General features: G+C 41.8%; 1 protein-coding gene across 6 annotated transcripts in view; it reads left to right on the top strand.

Moving 5' to 3' along the window:
- The first annotated feature begins 19,506 nt into the window (after nucleotides 1-19,506).
- CPSF6 (cleavage and polyadenylation specific factor 6) overlaps nucleotides 19,507-22,447 on the top strand; it is a 33,726-nt gene continuing 30,785 nt past the window's right edge. For all 6 annotated transcript variants that reach the window (XM_039391314.1, XM_039391313.1, XM_039391312.1 and 3 more), the window contains exon 1: nucleotides 19,507-19,627. In XM_039391314.1, coding sequence (XP_039247248.1) covers nucleotides 19,568-19,627 — 60 coding nt within the window. In that variant the 5' untranslated portion in view covers nucleotides 19,507-19,567. The remainder of the gene's footprint in view (nucleotides 19,628-22,447) is intronic.

Below are 22,447 nucleotides of genomic sequence, written 5' to 3'. Positions count from 1 at the left end.
AGCCTTTTTTAGACATTAATCTGGTTTGGATGTTAGCCAGCTGGGCATTTTTGAGGCACTCTGTTTAATCAGCAGTCCTCTGCCTTCTCTTCATCCTTCCATAAGTATACATACTTACACACACACAGCACAGTTTAAAAACATAATTCAGGAATTCTGGTATGAACATTTTGAAATATTGACATGAAGCCTTGTACGTTTCAGACCTGTACATTTTCCTGAAGAAAAATATCGGCACACTGGCATACACCATGTGGTGTGTTTCTGTTACTGTGTAATCCTGTGTTTCTAGGACCACGTAGTGGACAGATACAGAGATATAAAATATTGGTTTTTCAGTGGCTTTGGAGAAAAATATTAGATAATCTATACACTGCTACCTTGTAAGTCCTGGTTGTGTAAACCAATGAAATCAATACACTATCCTTGTTTTCCTTGAAGTTACAATGTTTGTGATAATTTTAACTATTTCAACTAACAGTGCAGATAGTGTAAATATTTTTACAAGATATATTTAAAAATACACATGAAATTTATCTTCCCCCGCCCCAGCCTGAAATGTGTAGGGAAAACATTTCAGTCTTCTCAGCATAATTACAAGCTCCCGCTATATAAGACTAAGGGTGCTTTTAGAGTAGAGATGTACCTGTTCACACACAGAAGGGTAAAAGTAGAGGGTGTAGGCCAGAGGTAAATAAGAATAGACAAAAGAATTATGAATGCAAGAGAGACAAAACAGCATCTGGTGGTATCTTTCCTCAAAAGTGTCTGTTTCTGTCCTGAGAGTCTCTGTTGCCAGCTATAGAGGCAGATAGCATACAAGTCCCACTGATTCCCTTACAAAATCATTCCATGCCTATTGTAAAGTTTGCTGTATTCCCCACTGTTCTCAGGTTAATATTTCTTCTTTTGTTCCTTCCCACCACCCTACAAGGACAGGATTTTTCTACTCCTTCGGTTTACAGCTACTCGGAGTTCACACCCTTTTCATCCTCTCTCAAGAGCTTTTGCAGTGACCTTCCCAGAAAAAATAAACTTTCAGATTGCACACTGATTAGAGAGATTATCCACATTAAGCATTCCCCTTGTGAGCACGAATACAACAAAAGCTCATTTAAGAAACTCAAAGACTCTGCTGTAACTGTAAGAGCAACCACTTACCTTCTGCAAAAGTTGCCCTTCTATTCATCTGTGAGATTTAATCAACCATTTGTCTGTCATCTCACCAAGAAGCTCTTTAGCTTCCTGAGGTTTGCACGAGTTTCAAAAGCTTCTGCTAAATCATCAGAACAATTATAATAGTTTCTAGGGATTTTTTAAGATTCCCCATCTGTTTACCTGATACTTAGCCTATTCTGAGATCCAACTAATAATTAAAAACTCACACCTATTCTTTTAAGTCAGAAAAGCATTACCTAAAATATCTGAAAGTAAACAGAAAGGTTCACTATTTCTTCAGAATATTTCTCCCTAATGTTCTTCCCATATTCATCACCATAAGCACTAAAATGACATGGTGTAAGGCAGAACCAGAAGAATTGTTAATTTACTTGGGTATTTGACTCCAGTGCAGAGAACTGTGTAAGTCATATGTCTTTTTTACATAATTGCCACCCTTTTCCAGCCAAGTTTCCTGTTGTCCCAACAACTTGTGTACAGGGCACGGTTGGTCCAATATTTTGTTTCTAAGATAAATATTTTGACATTTTTCCTCCTCTCAGAAAATACAAGCAGTGTGTTAGTTTCACTTAATGCTAAAGAGTTTGCTGAGGAATTGGGAGATGCTTTTGAAGTTGGGAAAGAAAAAAACAGTTGACAACTCTGATAACTTTGGCACACCACCAAGAATCACAAATGCAAGAAACCACGATTGCCCATTACTGCTGTCTTCAAATGAAAGTGTCACACTGAAGTCTTCCTTCGGTTCCTTTTCGTTTCTGAAGCTTTTCTCTTAAGTGAATGTGCTTCATTTGGCTTATGGCTGTTAAATTCATCATAACAAGTGCAATATCAACATGCCTACAAGAAACCAGTCAGCTACTCCACACTTAAATATTGAATTTCCCTCAAAAATTTAAGAAAAATTAACAAAAAATACCAGTAACTCCCAAGTCAGTCATGGTCAATATGGTCACAGGTCAGGTAATACGTGAAATGAAAGAATTATTATAAACTCACTGTTTATGATAAGTGCACTAAGTGCAATATAAAACACCTAGAATTTCTTTTACTTTACAAAAAAATTAAATCCAGATTAAGACACATCTTTGACTGTATGCAAAAATGTGTTTGCTCTCCCTAATAGGAAGTATAACAATTTTCATTGTGATCTATGGGACACATTTTCCTGATCATATAGGTACAAAGTTTCACCTATTATCAGGATAAAACTGAGTCTGAGTGTGTAGCAGCTTAGTACACAAATTCAGCTTTTGGACAACATTTTAAGTCATAAGGCTTCAATTTAATACCAGCTGTGCATAAGTGTTACATTCCTGAAAAGAGGCATATAGGACAAATTTTTTCCAGCCCTAGATGATGAGAAAGCTGAAGAAGCAAGTAAAGATCAGGGATTGGCAGTGTCTTTGTGAGTTTCTTTTTTAGGAAATACAGAGCAATGCAAGTTTTGAGGCGTTAGAAAGGATACGTGCAAACAATATGTTTTAAAAAATGACATAAGCATTTTAAAATGAATATTCCCATAAGTAAAGTTATTCATCTGAGTCATCACAGAATCTTCAAGGGGTCAAAAGCAGAGAGTAGCACTGCCTACTGATATGGAGTTGGTAGTGAATGATTTTTTTCAAGTTTTTTCATAGCCTCACAGTATGTGTGCAAGAAATAAAGGAAAATAAAGAAATAAAGTTCTGGCAAAGTAGAATCTAACAGTAGATTGAGTACATACATGGCAAGCTTATTTTAATTTGCAAATCTGTTATGGGCAGATGAAAAGAATAATTATACTTATAAAATTAATATAACCACTATTATAAGAACATATTTGTATTGTAATTTTTTATTTTAAAATAGAAAAAACCCCTATGCCTACAATTTGCACTTACTTATTTAGGTTCACTCTTTTACTGTTTCAAATGTTTGTCTTACCCAGGCTGAGTCATTTATTGTGTCAAATTATATCTTGACTAGTTGCTCACTTGAGGTTTCCTGCATGATTGTTTACGTGTCAAGGTAAGAAAAGAAAATTGGTCTTATGAAAAAAATACCTTATGAGTAACAGTTCTGAGGATTTCCTTATTTGCATCTGCTTTTATTCTGGCAATCTAGTGTACCCTAGTGCAAACTTGAATCACAGAAGATTTAGTGTTTGGAAAGGCTTTGTGAGCCCTTTACCAAGTGAATAGTACTCCTAAGGCAGCAATATCTTATTCTCCCTGACTTTCAGATTCAGCTGCTGTTGTCTTGAAATTCTTTTTTTTATACTAGAAAAATATGTCCTTGCATTAGAGGAAGTACTATCAGCAGCATAATTGAACTGATGCATAAAGACATAGAGATGCCAATGAAATATAATGAAAAATACCAGAGTCCTTTCTGCGCTTCTTTTGGAATAATAAAAAACCCCCAAACCTTACACGTCAAGATCTGGTCTTATCTTATCTGTGTATTACTGAAGAAACAGTAGTCCATACATATCCAAAATTATCTTGAAGAAAGTGATGACCCTGATGGAATGCAGTAGCTGCCACAGCTGCATTTCAGTATAACTGGACAATAAAATGATATATCATAGGAGAGTTTACATCTCTCATGCTGTCTTGTGGAATTACTTCTTTCTCTGCTTCTTGGAGAGATTCAACTTGTCTTTTAAATGCATTATCAGGCCAGAAAATTGATTTATTTACAGCTCTGTGATTTTTCTCAATACACCATAAAGAAGTTTAGTAACAGGAAAGAGGCTTAGTAACAGCTACAAATGCCTTAGGTTTGTCTAAAGTAACCATCTTTATTTCAGATATCCAGTATTTAAGGCCTTTTCCAAAGTATACATGGCTTCACAGCAAGACTCACTTCAGACCAAGCCTTCATTCTGCAAAACACCAGAATAACCTAAATACCAGTGTAGAGGAATGTGAACTATTTACTTCAAATGGGATACAGAGAACAAAAATGTGCTCTTTGTATACCTGAGATATAAATTTATTCCAGAGATAATGCAAGCCTCCATTCTAGCATAGTCCCTGTGTGACTGAGGTGAAGTTACTTGATCTCTCTGTTCTTTGATTTTCTATTTGGAAATATGAATAACATTGCTATCCTGCCTCGTGGGATATTATGAGAACACAATTAGTAAATCATTTTGGGGTGCTCTAATATTAGGGATACTGAGTCAGATATACAATTTTAGCTCAGATATTAATGTGCAAATACCAAGTACAGGCAGTATCATTCCAGGATGGGATCCTCCTAGTTTATAGCAAGACAGGATTGTTTCAGTTAATGGTAACAAGATAGCAAGTTTAGATTATTATGTTGTATGTTGCTGATAGTAATCCAAAGATTGTAACAGAAATTAATCAAGAAGACAAGATGCATGTGTTTTCAGGTGAAATATTAAAAGTTACAAAAAACCCTCTCTGAGTGGAGAAATGCAAGCAGATGAAAAAACTGTTATGTAAATACATGATTCAGAGTTTTCCTAAGGAAACAATTTGACCTGAAAAATCTAAAACTGGAATTTGGCAACAACACAAATGCATGCCGAAGGCCTGATCCTTACTTACTTTGTTGGAATGTTCTTTAAAAATGCACAAAGGATCTTATTTAGAGGTTTGTTAGATCCCCAGTTCAGCTGTCTTGCTCATTTGACTTAAGTTACAGTGCCATCTACTGTACTAACAGCCATAGAGAGTCCAGATCTTTTATAAAATTTCCCTCTTCTGAGATGTACAATTATATTCCACCATAACTGTAATAAAATCAAGCTATGAGTTTAAAAGCACGCTAAATTGTGTCAGATATTAACATAAATGAAGGGACATTCAGAGTTAAAACAGCAAAGTTAGAATATACTTTTAAGAAACCAGACAGACCTACAAACTACAACGAAGACTTTTGAGGGTGTATAACTCTTGCTTCAGAGCTCAGGGTAGCTAAGAAAGCCAGGCTTTAGATACTGAAAATGGAAGAAAATTTTCCTGCTGTTGGGTTTTCTGGTACATGCCAGGTTTGCAGTGTTCACAACCTCCTTTAGAACTTTTAAGAGTGTAGATGCTGAAGTGGATACCCTAAGAGATGAACCATTCTGGTGCAGGAAGGATTTTTTCTGTACTCGGCTTTATTAAATGTACTTTCTGCTGATCTTAACTATCTCCCTCTCCAAAAAGATGCCACAGAGTTGAATTTTGTGCCCATCTGCTAGAGCAGGGATGTAAAGCTGTAGGTTTCCAAACATGGAGATCCCAATGCCCCAGTACAATGAACATATGTAAAATATCACAGGACATTAACATTGCAATCTCAAAGATAGAACTGGGCATGAAAACCTTGTCTTTTTGTAGATAACTGAAACATGCTGAAGGGACAGATGATAGTAAGAGGTAGTTCCCCCAATTCAAGCAAGGTACAGATAGATATAGAGCAGCCTTCGAAGATCTTTCTGGAATGTTGATATCACAACTGGGGCATAACCAGCTCTTAGGACAGTGACAATCGACACACAGCTCACAATTTTGCAGCCCATATGTTCATTGTGCTGCCGCAGTCTGGACAGTCCTGCAGAGTAGTTAATGATATGCAATCATCTCATTTTTCTACATGTTTATTAAACCAGAAGTAATTCTGCTCCAGAGACTCTCTGATGCAAATGCCTAAATACATCACATACCACTATGAAGTAAAAACTATTTCTGTATTAGGCTTTCATTGTCTAGGTGCAAAGAAAGAAACTATCACCCTGAAAAGTGAGTGAGCTTTTGTAGTCTATAATTTCTGTTCATGCTCCAGACTACATCCACTAATTTATTGACCTGCAGATTTTCGTCAAAACCTTTGCTTCCAAAGTCAGGGAAATTCACATCTAAAATGTACCCGGTTGTGTCTTTGAACATCTAATTAAATGCAGTACTATACTGCTTTATTTCTTAGACTGACAGGGCTCTCTTCTTTTTGCTACCTACTTTTCAAACTAGCCTATCCTTTCTGCTGATTCCTCAGACCTTTTTGCAGCTGACAGTTGCACTGCAAAGGCAGCAGAGATTTACAGCTGGTTAATTCCCTCTTTCCGGTGAACTGTATTGTATGCCCTGCTCCTTTTTTTTTGTACTGTAAATAATTCCCCCGTTGGAAGTTTTATTGAGGAATGGAAAACAAACCTTAACAAAACACATGACACTGTAGTTCACTGAGAGGTCATCTCATATAAATACTGGTGCAAGTCAGCTGTGTCCCAGATGGGGCTTCCTAAGGATTTAATTCCCTATCAGCCAGTTGAGTTTGACACTGGGCATTTTAGTAAGCTGGTGTGAAAATATGTTACTTCTTGAAAGCCCTCCTCTTTGAAAGTCCTTTTTCCAACACATTTACAGTACATATAGCTGGAAAAAAAAAAAAGAAAGCTATTTTTCACTAGATATAGCACCAGAACTTCTGGGGGGAAAGGAAAACCAACAAAACTTTAATATAATAAAAGACAAGCTAAGGTACTAACCAAAGCCTTATTTTCACAGTTGTTTGGAACTGGCATAAACCAGAATTACCACTGAAAGAGGTCACCCTGCCCTTCCCCAACCCTTGTACATGCAGTCCCAGCACTCCCATCTGCTCCCACAAAGGCTCCTACAGCCTCATGTCAGCTTTATTCTTTTTACCATGGTCATTTTGAGCCAGATTACTGCTCTGACCCAGTTCATCACAGTTTACACAAGTTAGGACCTTATTGCTAATTAAGAGAGTGCCAAGCAGTGCAGAGGGACTTGTAGCTACTTTCTTTACGGCCAGTCACCTCTGGAGAATGGCTTCTTCCTCTCCACAAAACAGCCAGCCCTTGGTGTTATACAGTTCACATATAGTACCATTGTGGCCCAAGTAATAATTACTCTTTTGTCTGCTTTTTCTCAGTTCAAAGAGTCTGAGAGAATGGCGTGGCCACGTTACATCTTACCAGGAGAGGATTTTTATTGCATGAAGCAGAGAACATGTGTTGCATGCACTGTGATTACATGGGCAGGAAGGGCATTGATGAGTGGAGATTGTGTAGGACAGAGGGACCCAGAATTAAAAAAGTCTTCTCCATCCTGTCCAGCCAGGGACATTTTGGATTGAACAGTATCATGAACCTGCCAATGCACAGAAGGGAGGTTCAGGCAGGAGAAGGAGGGGTTTCAGAAGCAAAGCTCCCCTTCCTCCCGCGGCAGTCTCCACTTGAAGTGCTTGGAGGACTTCAACTAGTCTTGGAAGGACATTGCAAATCTCAGAGCAGTGATGTGTAATAAACTTCTCTTAATGAAAGGTTATGTAATTCCAAGGATTTAAAAACTGCTGAGTTGGTTTTGGCATATGTAAAAGATGGGTGAGCAGTGGTGGGCCTTAGTTCGGAAAACACATGGATCAGGGCTCTAGTTTACCGCTCAGGGCAGAGCAGCTGAGACTCTATTAGGGATGCAGTCTCTGTAATTAAAAGTTGTTGCAGTTAATCTGTGTGAAATTATGTGATGGTGATACTGAATCTTTACATGTTCAAGTTTGGGACAGAGAATATTATTTGTAGTCTGTGCCAGTAGACAGCAACATTACTGTCCCTGCTAAAAAAAAAAAGGAACCAAGTTTGGTTTCAAAGCCATTCATTTTTAGTTGCCATAGAAACAGCCATTAGAGTAATTTTATATCTGGCTGACAAACCCCACATTTTCTGATCTCTCTTGCTTTTCTTCCTCTTTTTTTTTTATTCTTTCATGTATTTTTAATGATTTTAATGATTTTTAATTCAATGCAAAATGTCTGACAGGGACATAACTTCTACCTGAAACATAGATACATTTTTTAAAATTTTTGTTTGGGAAATTCTCCATTGTTCCTCATATGTATGTGCTCAGTTCATAATAAAAATATATATTTCTATTTGAAAACAAGCAAAAGGAATAAAGACACACATAAAAACCAAAGTTCCAGTTATAGACACTGTTTCTTTTCTCTTGTAATAAAGTATCAGATTAATATTAAGATATTTCTTGTAATGATTCTAATAGATTCCCATCTGTTTTCCTAGTTTGCTCATCTTCAGTTATTCCAAATGAATTCCAAACACAAACCAGGAGTTTATTCCTGTTTAGAGTTTATTTAGAGTTACTTCCACTCTAAATTAGTTAAATTACATGGGGGTTTTTGTGATTGTTTTCATTGACCGAGGTGTTCTTCCAATATTTCTAAAATTTTCTAGGTCTTTTTTTTTTTTTGCTTTAGTGATGATATCTTATGACCTCACACCTGCAGGAATAGAAAATCAATGGTTTTTCTTTGAAATGTCCATTCATTCTGAGCAACTCAAATACATAAAGATGCTAAATTTCACCGGTGTTCACTGACTACTGCTAATACTGCACTGACGGGCACTCTAGATGTCAGATTATCACAAATTCAGTAGGTGTTTTGCAAATTTGAGTTCAAATGTCTCCTTTTGATTAAAATAAATACCATGGTATTCTTACCTAACTTACAGAGGGAGAGTTAAGGAATACATTATAACATTTGTAAGTTATATAATAAACTCAGATTTAAAGTGTTGGAAAAATGCAAATATTTAGAATCATAGAATCATAGAATCATAGAATCGATTGGGTTGGAAAAGACCTCCGAGATCATCGAGTCCAACCCTTGGTCCAAATCCAGTCCATTTACTAGATCATGGCACTCAGTGCCACGTCCAATCTGCATTTAAAAATCTCCAGGGATGGTGAATCCACCACCTCTCTGGGCAGCCCATTCCAATGCCTGATTACTCTCTCTGTAAAGAATTTTCTCCTGATATCCAACTTAAATTTCCCCTGGCGGAGCTTAAGCCCGTGCACCCTTGTCCTATTGCTGAGTGCCCGAGAGAAGAGACCAACCCCCACCTGGCTAGAACTTCCCTTCAGGTAGTTATAGACGGTGATGAGGTCACCTCTGAGCCTCCTCTTCTCCAGGCTAAACAACCCCCGCTCCCTCAGCCTCTCCCCATAGGACTTATGCTCCAGTCCCTTCACCAGCCTCGTTGCTCTTCTCTGGACCCGCTCCAGCACCTCAATATCCTTTCTGAACTGAGGGGCCCAGAACTGAACACAATACTCAAGGTGTGGCCTCACCAACGCAGAGTACATGGGAAGGATCACTTCCCTGCTCCTGCTGGCCACGCTATTTTTGATACAGGACAAGATCCCATTGGCCTTCTTGGCCACCTGGGCACACTGCTGGCTCATGTTGAGCTTCCTGTCAATTAGTACCCCCAGGTCCCTTTCTGCCTGGCTGCTTTCCAGCCACTCTGTGCCCAGCCTGTAGCGCTGCAGGGGGTTGTTGTGGCCAAAGTGCAGGACCCGGCACTTGGCTTTATTGAACTTCATCCCATTGGAATCAGCCCATCTCTCAAGTCTATCCAGATCCCTCTGCAGAGCCCTCCTGCCTTCCAGCAGGTCGACACTCCCTCCCAGTTTGGTGTCATCAGCAAATTTGCTGATGATGGACTCAATCCCCTCATCTAAATCATCAATAAAGATATTAAACAGGACTGGACCCAACACAGACCCCTGGGGAACACCACTGGTGACCGGCTGCCAGCTGGATGCAGCTCCATTCACCAGCACTCTCTGGGCCCGACCCTCCAGCCAGCTCCTAATCCAGGAGAGGGTACACTTGTCCAAGCCATGGGCTACCAGCTTTTCCAGGAGTATATTATGGGAGACGGTGTCAAAGGCCTTGCTGAAGTCTAGATAGACCACATCCACAGCCTTCCCCTCATCCACCAGGTGGGTCACCTGATCGTAAAAAGAGATCAGGTTGGTCAGACAGGACCTGCCCCTCCGTGCTGGCTGGGTCTAATCCCTTGTCCATCCTGAAGGTGCTGTGTGATTGCACTCAGGATGATCTGCTCCATAACCCTGCCAGGCACCGAGGTCAGGCTGACAGGCCTGTAGTTGCCAGGGTCCTGCTTGCAGCCTTTTTTGTGGATTGGGGTGACATTCGCCAACCTCCAATCATCTGGGACCTGCCCAGAGAGCCAGGACTGTTGGAAGATGATGGAGAGCGGTTTGGCAAGCTCTTCTGCCAGCTCCCTCATCACCCTGGGATGGATCCCGTCTGGTCCCATAGACTTGTTAGGATCCAGCTGGCTCAGTAAGTTGCTAACTACATCCTCCTGGAATACAGGAGGGCTATTCAGCACTCTGTCTCTGTCTATCTGCTCTAGAGGCCAGTTGTTCTGAGGGCCACCTGTCTTACTGCTAAAAACTGAGGCAAAGTAGGTGTTAAGTACCTCAGCCTTCTCCTTATCTTTGTTAACTATATTTCCCTCCAAGTCCATCAGAGAATTGAGGTTTTCCTTGCCCCTTCTTTTGCTATTAATGTATTTATAAAAGGACTTTTTGTTATCCCTAACTGAATTAGCCAAATTAACTTCAAATTCCACTTTTCTTTCCCTAATTTTTTTTCTGCATGACCTAGCTCTCTTCGTAAATTCTTCATAAGTAGCCAGCCCTTTTTTCCACAGTCTGTAAACTTTCTTTTTATCCCTGATTTCTTTCAGAACCTCCCTATTTAACCAAGCCGGCCGTCTTCCCCTCCGGCTGGCCTTTCGGCACACTGGAATAGCCTGTTCCTGTGCGCTCAGAACTGCCTGTTTGAAGCATGTCCATCCCTCCTGGACCCCCTTGCCTTTAAGGGTTGTTTCCCAGGGTATGCCCTGAATTAGTTTTTTGAATAGGCCAAAATCTGCCCTCCGGAAGTCCAGAGTAGAAGTTTTAATGACGGCTCTCCTTACATCCCTGAGGATTGAAAATTCTATTATTTCGTGGTCACTATGCCCCAGGCGGCCTCCAACCACTACATCATCCACCAGCCCCTCTCTGTTTGTAAACAGTAGGTCTAGTGGGGCCTTACCCCTGGTAGGCTCATTTACCAGTTGATGAAGGAAATTATCCTCTATACACTCCAGGAACCTCCTTGACTGCCTCTTCTCTGCAGTATGAAGCTCCCAGCAGATATCCGGCAGGTTAAAGTCACCCATGAGCACAAGGGCTGGAGATTTTGAGACATCTGCCAGCTGCTTGTAGAATAATTCATCTCCTTCATCATCCTGGTTGGGCGGTCTGTAACAGACACCCACAAGGATATCAGCCTTGTTGGCCTTCCCCCTGATTCTGGTCCACAGGCACTCAACCTTGTCACTGCTGACCTCAACTTCAACAGAGTCAAGGGACTCTCTAACATATAAAGCCACCCCTCCACCTCTCCTACCCTGCCTGTCCTTTCTGAAGAGCTTGTAGCCCCCCATAGCAGCACTCCAGTCGTGTGAGTCATCCCACCACGTTTCTGTGACAGCAACTATGTCATAGTTTTCCTGCTGCACTATGGCTTCCAGCTCCTCTTGTTTGTTTCCCATACTGCGTGCATTGGTGTACATGCACTTCAGCTGGGCCATTGATTTTATTCTCAACTCAGGCACTACACCCTTAGGCTTATTTCTGGAGAGCCCAGTTGCCGCCCCTTCCCCCTTCAAACCTAGTTTAAAGCCCTCCTAACTAACCCTGCCAACTTACGGGCTACAGTTCTTTTGCCCTTCCCAGATAGATGAAGCCCATCTGGTTTAACAAGACTAGGCAACATGGAGTTTGCCTCATGATCAAAAAACCCAAAATTTTGACGATAGCACCATCCTCTAAGCCACCTATTGGTAAGCTGTGCTTTCCTAAACCTCTCCTCATTTATCTCCTCATTCATCCCAGCTAGCACAGGAACTGAGCCAATTACTACCTGTGCTCCTGTCCCATGAAGTGATCGGGTCAGAGCCTTAAAATCTTTTTTAATTACCCTGGTACTCCTATTATTGATGTCATCACTTCCAACCTGGATAACCAACAGCGGGTAATAGTCCGAGGGTTGAATAAGCTTAGGAAGTGTTTTCGTAATATCCCTCACCCTGGCCCCAGGAAGGCAGCAAACTTCCCTGTGGGATGGGTCTGGCCGACATATAGGGCCCTCAGTTCCCCTCAAAATGGAGTCACCAATTACAATAACCCTTCTCTTTTTCCTCTTACCTGTAGTTGTAACAGAGCCAGTAGACCAGGGGTAACCAGAAGACCTTGTAGACAGATCTTCCTCCTGACTGTCCTCCATCAGATTTTCTGAAACCAGGGCCATATACCTGTTTTTTAAGGGCACCCTGGCAGGTGAAAGGGGTCGAGAGGGGGTGTTTTTGCCTCTACGACCAGGCACCTGTTTCCATTCCTCCCCATCCATATTGTCCGTTGTGTCTGCCTGATGGCAGGGGGGGCTGGGCTTCACCGCCTCCTGCGGGGCTTCCTTAGGAATCGAAAGGGTGTGACTCCACCAGTCAATTTCCCTTTTAGGAGTGTTTTGTGTATTTTCTGTAACACATAATGAAGTTGGGCTAAAATTAATTCAGACTGAGACTCTACAAATCAGAATTCAATTATTACATATAAAAATCATTTATTCCTAAAACACTGTTAAAATTCCTAGAGAAATAACGTCGTTGAGAATAAGGAATACTTTTCTGCCAGTAAGCTGTTAACAGCAAAAGCATGTTCTATTTAGACCCATGAAAACAATGCTGAAGGTCTCCTTGCGAATGGCCTTGAAAACCACAGCTTTGCACTATGACAGACAAGTATTCTGACAGTAAGCCTGGTGGTGTCAGCTCACCAGTGCACATGGTTTTCATCAATTCACATCCTGCTTCTTTGCTTCCCCTTGCGGTGTTGAAATCTAAACCTCTGTTCTGTAACAGCTGTAATCAGTGCACACATAACTGTGATTTATGATGTGGACAGCAGTTAATGGCTCCTCCTCTGGGGTGAGCCCCTGAATTGTAGGGCAGCAAGAAGCTGCCATTGGACTTACAGCAGTTATTTATTCTGCAGTATCCTCAAGATGAAACCTCCCGGTTATCGATGCAGCCTCATGACCCGGGCACTCTTTGGGATTGTTGGAAGGAAACCCTGAAACGCCATTCCTCTCCACTGTTTCTGCAGGTAGGGTGGTCCCTAGGAGAGCTGCAGATGAGAGTGATCCAATTTGCAATTCTGCAAAGGTGCCTGGTGCAGCCTGTCCCACTGCACCTGCCTGCTATACCTCAGCACAGCCACCGCTGAAAATCTCAGAGGTACAAATGGGACACCCCCTCCTCAAAATCTCAGTGATACAAGTGAGAAACCCAGCCCTTCTGGGGCTCGCAGCAGGATAGGGGTTGGTGCTACACCATCCCTATAGCAGAAGTGATGAGCTCCCAGAGGGCACAGACATGGGCATGTCCCTTCTGACCATTGTTAAGTGCTCACACGGACATCCCTCAGCAGAGCTGCAGAAACATGGATGAGGGCCAGAGTGAGATGGTTGGAATACTATTTGAATAAGGTACATTGCTTTCCAGTTCCAGACTAATTCTGCTTTTTTAAGTAACGATAGATATTGCCCCTCCTGAAATCTGGAAGTTTAAAATGTACAAGTTCAAAAAAATCAAAACTGAATATCATGGAGGAGTATTATCTTGTCTTAAACTGAATCTCAAAATAGCTAAGCTTGAAAGAGAGGAAGCCTGGAGAAATGTGTTGTATCAGCCTGTGCTCAAAGTGCTAAGGCAGGTGCAATACATGAGTGAGCATTGAAGATTTTTTTCAAATTCAGAGTGACTCCTGATAACACAGTTAAACAGAAACTATGTAATGAAGCTATTCCAAAGCTTAAATTCTTCAAAAAATCAAAAAACATCTGAAAGTGATTTTGATAGTGCTGTTCTTTTGTTTATAGTCCCTTCCCTTGCATGTAGCCCATTCAGAAAAAGAAAGATCTGTTTAATGCACTTAACATGTTTAGGAGGTTTCAGTCAATTTAGAAGAGGAGATTAACTGCAGAAAAGTATTGCAAAAAAAAAATAGATTAGTGATGATCATAAGGGTAAAAATGAAATTTTGGAGAAAGGTTTTTAAACAAGGGAAAGAGAAGCTATTAAAAATAGGGTGCGATATAAGGCTGAAAATTCAGTTTCATACTTTTTCTGAAGTTAACTGAGCCTTCTGATTAGCAGCTCGTGTGAAAGTGGATTCAAATGGGGCAATTGAATTTATTATCATCTCTTGCCCTATACTTTCCTTCTCCAATACACCTTCCTGCTTGAGGGTAAGAATATCCATGCCATTTGCAAATCATATCCTGATTAACCATAATTTTCAACCTGGCTCTGAACCAGACTGTGAACAGCTGAACCAAGAGAATGAGCAGAATGACAGGCAGATATGGGTGGGAGGTGGAGAGGGGAGAAAGATGGAACACAATGCTCACACGTATGAGCCCTGAATAATTGAATACCTATAAAAAGACAACTCTGGGCAAGTGATGAATAATGCCAGCTATTTTCCTACAATTGCTGTGTCAGTAGGAGTTCTTGTAGATGCCCTCTGGATGCAGCTTCATGTTACACTTAATCCAATCTAACTGTGAGCCACAACCAAAAGATGAGGTAATATTCCCTTTTTCCCAGCACACGCTGGGAATGGGAACATGATTGCCTCTTTTCTTGTCAGCCTTCAGTTACATTAAAGTTAATAAAACTTGCCATTTTGGCCTCTGAAAGCAATTATGCAGATTTGTGCCTATTTGCCACCTCATTTGGCATACAATATTTCTTCTCCCTTGTTGTCTCTGCAATTTTATAAACCGAGGGATTTCAGTGGAAAAGATCATTTCTTACAGTGTAGAGTGTTAAGACTTTTATCATTTGGATTATTTTACTGGGAGATAAACAATAAAAGAGCATGCAGAATGGCTCCAGGCAGCTTTGAAAAGACCAAAACCTTCAAGACTACAACTAAACAAATAAAACATGTTCAATGCATTTGGAGTAACATAGCTAGGACATAAGTTTATATAACAAAACATACACTGCAGTTCTCAACTAAGCTGAGGCCTCTTCTGATTTTGAGTACTATCCTGATTAACACAGCTTTTTTTTATATCTTATCTTTTCACTTTGTTGTCTATAACATTACTACATGAACAGTTTATTCTGATAATGAAATAAAAAGTTCATATGAAAATTCCTTTACCATTCTCAGTCTTGATTCTTTAGGGAAATTCTGGATAATTTAAAAAAAAAAATATATATTTTTGCTGTGTTGATATCAGCAAAAATAGATTGATGTTTAAGACGCCTGCTATGTTGAAAGTGGCTCTGCCACTCTAAATAAATATATTTAAATGTATTTTGAGGTAATTATGTACAATACAAAGGGGTTGGAAAAGCATTCTCCTCCCCTTTGTCTTGCAGCAGGAACATCCTAGCAGAAAAGGCTCTGAAAGGCTTTGGAGTGGAAGGTATGAAGAAGTCTATAGGCTAACAAGACATGCATCACAAGGTCCTCAGAGCACCAGCTGCTGCTTTTATGTTCAAAATGAGGATTATATTTGAATTTGCGTCATTAACAGCACAAGAGACCAAAGGAATAATATACAAATAAATAGGCTCTTGTGGATCCATGAGAAACAGGGACCTAACTTACAGGCTATTTTCTTATGTAGAGCTTCTACTGTCCCTTTTCCCCTTGTTTTTGGTATCAAGGGAGCTCCAGCTATTGTCAAATGAAAGAATATCCCAGAGTGTGAAGGAAAAACAGATGGCACCAGTTCATCTGCTGCCATTTGTTCCCATGATGGGCTATGGGTTTGGAAGGTGTGTAATTACTTCAGGACCAGTGACTTTTGCCCAACAAAACTCATGAGGACTCTTCTCCCAGACCAAGTTGTACTGCTGACAACTTTTTATCTCATGATCACATTTCTATTTCAGTCTCTGCTTCACCTCAGCCTTCTGAATTTTACTGGGTGAAGGTAGGCAGCATATGGTCTAAATAATTTTGATGTGTACAAAACATAAAGCATTAACATTTCCACTGCAGTAGATAATTCTGAAGTTGCTCCATGGAGGCACAATAGTTCGCAAAGAAGCTATTGATGATCACAAGAAAGACAAAGACATATTTAGTAAGCCTACTCATGAAAAGAATGAAAACACAACAGAAAAGAAATAGAACAGCTTGCATAATATTGTCTCCTCCACTGTTTACATAATTTGCTTAATAACATGAATACAAGACTAAAAATGATCATAGCTGTCATAGTTTGAAATTGGCCCCCCTTGAGAGTTCGAGGGGCTCAGAGGGGATTGGGTGCCAGGGCAGTGTTCCCTGGAGAGCCAATCGCCACTCATGTTGTTCGTTTCTGCTCAAAAATCATATATCACAGCACCATAAGCTGCTGGCAGTGCAGTCTTGGTTGTTTTGCTGTTGGTGTCTGCTGTGTGTAGGTGGACAAGGCCAGGGGGTGGCTGGGCTCCCTCTCTTGCCCTCCGGGGGGGAGAGGGGAGCCCTGTGACCCCCCAGCTCAGCCTTTGGCTAGAATTAGAGTCAGCATTTGGAGTGTGTGCTGTGAAGGAAGGGATTCACACCTGAGGTAAGAGAAGAGAGGCAGGCTTTGCAGCCAAGCCTTCTTCCCCCTCCTTTTCTGCAGTGAAGCTGTAGAGGGGGGCTTTTCTTTCCCTCCACTGTGAGTGGAGGAAGGGCTCAGAGTTGGAGCTGAGCCAGGAGACTGGGCCGTGGAGGTAGGCCCGGCGCTCGGGAGAGGAGTCCCAGGCGAAATTGGAGACGAGCCAAGAGCTCGAGAGTTGCCTGCTGAAGCTGACCGGAGGCAGCTGAGAACTGATGTGGAGGAATGAAGATTCCAGGACGCGTACGCTTGATAAGCTACACTGCAGCAGCCTACGAACCGAGGTGAGACACCGAGAGGGAGAAACCACACAGCAGCAGAGGAGCAAGGACTCAAAGCTATCTTCTCGGACTTCATGAGGAGGAGAGACCACAACAAAGAACTGCTGGAACTTGGTGAGGAGGGAGTGTTCAGGAGCAAAAGACTGTGTTACATATCAGCCTTAAAGGCTCCTCCTGGACTAAAGTTAAAGGAGGGGCTTGAAAGGACTGAGTGATAGTAATGTAATATATATATATATATATATATACATATATATATATATATATATATGTATATATATATATATATATAGTTGCCTTTAGTTTGTATAGTATTTATTTGTGTAAATAAATGTATATACTTACCCCTTCCCCTACAGAAGCCTCTGGCCTTAAAGTTTCTCTCCAGTGTTAGGATAAATTGTTGAGAAGGGGTGGGGGAAGCTTGGAAGTTGGATTTTAGATTTCTAATGTGGCTCAAACTGCTACAATAGCCTATTCTGTAAATGACTGTGGACAATAAATCTAGCAAGTCAAAGTATTTAGAAAGGCTCCAAAGTGGAAAAGCCCCCTGAACATAAAACATAGCATGAGGGGGTCCAAGGCTTCATTGATCACCCTTCATTATCCTGAAGAGCAAAGCAGAGGCTGATGCCTTTTCCTGCCTCTTCAAAGGCCACGGGTGGGATCCTTCAGATGCTAGTGGTGATCCCTGAAGTGGTTTCTGAGGTGATGATACTGACTTTTTCATTCATATTTAATTTCCTTGCCCTTTTAAACATCATAACTATCTCTGCATAATATTCAGACACATATAAAACATTCAACTGCACACAACTTATTATCTCCTGTGAATGTTTATCTGATCGTTAGGATAGCAAGGGTTAAGTTGTCTTGATTTCAGTAACTTTATTTAGCATGGCCAGAAGTGTTAACTTCACAATGCTTCATTTTGTTCTGTAGAAGACTAGTCACTAAATCAGTTTGTCATTAAGCAAATATGCGAACCCAATTAGATCTCAATAGTTGACCAGTACCTCTATGGACTGGGAAATCCAGAGGAAAAGTGAATCTTCCTTGCAAAACCAATCAATCATTTCATTCACCAATGACTTGCACATCATAGATTTCAACATGTACTTTTAACCTGTGATCAAATATAGTACTGTAAATCACAATTGCAGTCAACACTAAAAGTTAAATTAAGACTTTTTATTTGTTCCTAACTATCATCTCTAAAATGTTTTGTGTTTTTTTTTTTTTTAGATGATACTCTGAACTTTTCCAAAGGGTTCACGATGTGCTGAGATATAGGAGACTCCAACAGAGTTGAAAAAGACCCTCAATTACAGTGTTTCTGTTTTCCGGAATTAACAGCAGGAATGATACAAGAGATCTGCAGCTAGTAAATTTAATGTGTCATAAGTTGGGTAAGAACCCCAGGAATAACCCAAGTGTCTCCACACCTGAAATATGTCTAGATCGTCAGCAGGTATACTCCACAACACAACCCTTGTTTTGGGATCTCTGATTTTTTAGCTATTTTCTGGTATGGTCGTATTTCTTTTTAATGGAGACTTCAATGTAGGGATAGCGAGATAGACAGGAATGGTCTGCACACGAGTCCGGGACCCAACATGAAGTCAGGACAGTTTGGATGCTGACCCAGGAACTGTGAAGTACTCCCAGTCATGAAAAAAATTTTAGTCAAGCTAAAAATAACAGTTAGCATTTTTATTCATTGCAGTGATTTTTTACATTATTTTTATTCAGTTTGAGAAACGCAATCTTCTTATTGTCAATTTGTGATAAAATAAAAAAAAACAGCTTTAGTTTTGGATGTGCAACACCATGTACAAAGCGGAACATAATCCATTATGTAGAGCATTATGTGCACTGAGCTTCATGTACCATGAGATGCTGCTTTCAAAATCGCCTGAAGCTTAAACATGGGTCTAGGTAATAGGCACATTCATCAAAATTAATTTGAAGCTCTCTTTGCAACGTTAGCTGTTCCAAATGCATAACCAAAAAACCCCAAACAAACAAAAAACCTAACACAGAAAGAAAAGAACAACTCTAGATTTTACACTAATTATCTTCACTTTGTGATGTAAAAAAGTGAGCTCTGCAGTAGCACAGTATTAGTCTGGCTAAACCCAGCACCATGTGCTTGTGTCCTCTCCGCACGTTTTACTGCACTCCGGAGCCAAGCCTGCGCGCCCGGAGTGAAGGCGCTTCATTTTCCAGACGTTCATCACAGCCCTCGGCTGTGGAGCAGCAAACGCGCCTTCCCTCTGCTGGAGCAGCGTTCCTGGGAGCCCAGGCACTGTGCAACATGGCCCGGCGCCCACTAGCGCTGCCATCGGCCGGGTCTCCCGGGGCAGCTGAGCCCCCCAGGACACAGCAGGCCCAGCCCAGCGGGCAGGGAGCCGCTGGCAGCCCGGGGCGGGGCGGGAGGGGCGGCCCGGCCCCCGCAGCCCCGGCGCCGGCGGAAGCCCGGCCGCGCCGCCGCGGAAGTGACGCCCCGCTCTGCCTCCCGCTCCCTCCCCTCCCGGCGGCGGCTCGGGAGCCGGGCGCGGCAGGCGGCGGCCCCGGGCGGGACCATGGCGGACGGCGTGGACCACATCGACATCTACGCCGATGTGGGCGAGGAGTTCAACCAGGTACGCGCGGCCGGCGGGCGCGGCCCCTCCTCTCCGCCCGCTGCCCTCGCCCGCCTTCGCTGCCGCGCCGCCTGCAGGGCCCTCAGCGCGGCGGCCGCGCCGCCGCCATTGTTCGGGCGCTCCCGCCGAGCGCGGGGCCGGGGCGGGCGCGGCCTCACGGCCAGGCCGCGGGGCCGGGGTCGGGCCCGCGGGGCGGGGAGCGCGCCCGGCCGCGCTCAGGGCCGGCTTTGGCGGGCTGGGCGCGCCGGGGCTGAGCGCCTTCCCTCCCTCCCCGCCTTTCTCTCTTCCTGCCTCCCGCCCTCCCTTCCTTCTCAGGGGCCGCTCCAGAGGGCTCTCCCGCGCCGGCTCGGCGACAGGACCCTCCCGGATGCGGTGGGAGAGCGGCCCCTTCCCGGCCGTGGCGGAGGGGAAGCGCTGCCATTGTTCGCACATGAATCAAAAGGCCGCCGAGCGGTGGCTGTTTCTCGGCCGCGCTTTGCGGGGGAGGCGGAACTAGAGCGGCTTTATTTTGCAGCCCCGGAGAAACTATCCTGCTTTTTATATTTTGTTTGGGTTTTTTTCCTAATTCGTTATTATCTTCCAGTTTAAAAAGTTGCGGAAGCTTTTTTAGAGAACGAGCTCGTACTTTGTTCAGGAAGCGTAGATGAAATAAACAAAACTTCCCTAGATTATAAGTAGTCCACTTTTATGGTGCTTTTTTTTTTAACCCCTCATCTTTCCCAAAAAGCCATGTGCCAACTTTCCTACCGAAAGTCGATGTTTATATCAGTTTCGCATGCCATCTGTCCTGTTAGCGAGTCCTGCACTTCTCCAGATTGTGTTGCCCTAGATTGCTTTGTTCCTGCCCTAGAGCATAAATAACCGGGAACAACTGCACTTTCATGCACTTACAGGGCATAGCTATATGCATGCCTGCCTGCCCTACAGAGAACTGGTTGTGGAATTCACAGGTAATTTGGATAGCAACTTGAAACTCTCTCAGAAGACTTTAATTCTTTAGATATTTACTGATACAGTATTTCGAAGTACTAGTAATCTCATAAAGGTATATTATAAAAGAATGCCATACTAAGAGGAGACGATGAAGAGGACTGATTTGCTTTTAGTTTGTCTGCATGGGAAGGTTTCTTCCTTACAGTTGAAGACCCATTATATGAATTTAAATGGGAATGAACCCATAATAACTTTGGTTTGTTTTAATCAATTGTAGGTAAAACTAATAATAAATCAAGTTTTTCAGGGGGAAAACCCCTCATTTGAATCCAGTGGTGTTTGTGAAAACTCCTGTGTGCAGAAGCCCTCAGAGTAGAGTAGTTGTGTGCTGTAAGTATAGTGCAGACAGACCCTGCCAGAACAAAACTGTTGGGGATGGTTAGTTGCGCTCACGTGCTCTTGGTCTACTCAGGTTGTTGTTACTATCGATGTTCTATAGCCATGGTGGCACAGATGAAGAGAGCCTTGCGATAATTTAGTTTACCTTATTCTAGCAGGCAGGAAACCCTTTTGCTTTTTTCACTGTATTTGCCCCAGTTGCTCTCCTGCTGCGTTTGCATTTCTGCAATCTGTTGCTTCAGTTTGTGAACCTTGCAAAATACAGGTCAGAAAGGTGAGGAGAGACTAGTACCCCTTTTCCATCAATTTGACTTTGAGGGTTTTGTTTGTTTGCTTTGGGGGGGTTGATTTTGGTTTTTTGTTTATTTCACACCTCTGCAAAAAACTGCTGTTTGTTCTTTTCCAAATTTCATTTTTGTGACTTTCTATTTAAAGTAGTATTGTTGAACTGAGTGTGTTCTGAGACAAAAGTTTTGCTCTGAGAGATCGACACCTCTGCACTTTCCCTTTTCTTTCTGTCAAATATGAAAGAAGGTGAGTTGTTGCTGCCTTACCTACTACCACTTAATTCTTCATGACATCGTTGCAATAGGTCCTCTAGAAACTTCATGAATTACTGTTTGTAATTTGGAGCCGACAGCTTAAATTGATAAGGTGGAACATAGTTCTGTATACCTGTGGATGGGTGAAGATGATGATTAAGAAATAGGGAGAAAGTGATTTGCATTATTGTTTATGTAGAGAACATTTTACACAACACCATATTTGTAAAGAAAAATTAGCTTTATTTGTAAAGCAATGAACTATTGTTTTTTGATCGTCTTGCACTGCATTAATGTGACTTACTAGTGTTTGTTTGAGTTAGACTATAGGAACTCTTTCCACTGGTTTTTACGGTAGCAGGGACTGAAAAATATGCTGGGTAGCTTTGCTGTTTTTCTATACGCAGTGTATAATTACTTATACACAAGCTGGGACAAAACTTTTTTTTGCATCTATGATAAATGCTTCATTTAGGATTTGTGACTGGATAAACTTCCCTTGGTTGTTTTATCTTGTTCTGGGCCTCAAGATACTCATCCTTAAGGCTATTCTGGGATTTTTTTAATGCCTTTTTTCCAGCAGAGGGAGAGGAGGGATGTTCTGCTTGATTAGTGCTAAATGAACCACAGGTTACAAGTTGAAATAAAGACCCCAGAGCCATGGGTTTACAAGCTGGTTAAGATGGATGACAACAGTGAACTGCTTTGGGTTTCATTTAGTGTTAGTTGCAATGAGCTGACTGACTTGAAGTCAGATCTTTTTAGTGAAAATGCATCATTCCTATTCCATCTGGAGCTCATCAAAGCTGTGTCTGTCAGTGTTGCCTCTTACTCTTTTATTGAGTTATTGTTCATCATAATCGTATTCTTTGTCCTTGGGCTTACAGCTTTAGTCAATTTGGCTCTGACCAGTTGTATTTATCTTTTTTTAATTGTGCTTTCTTTT

Source organism: Pipra filicauda, unplaced genomic scaffold (genome assembly GCF_003945595.2).
Source record: "Pipra filicauda isolate LSUMZ 115617 unplaced genomic scaffold, ASM394559v2 scaffold93_size3172892_pilon, whole genome shotgun sequence".
NCBI classification, from domain to species: domain Eukaryota; kingdom Metazoa; phylum Chordata; class Aves; order Passeriformes; family Pipridae; genus Pipra; species Pipra filicauda.
Note: the sequence above shows the minus strand (reverse complement) of the source record. Positions and strands in the feature narration are given on the sequence as shown.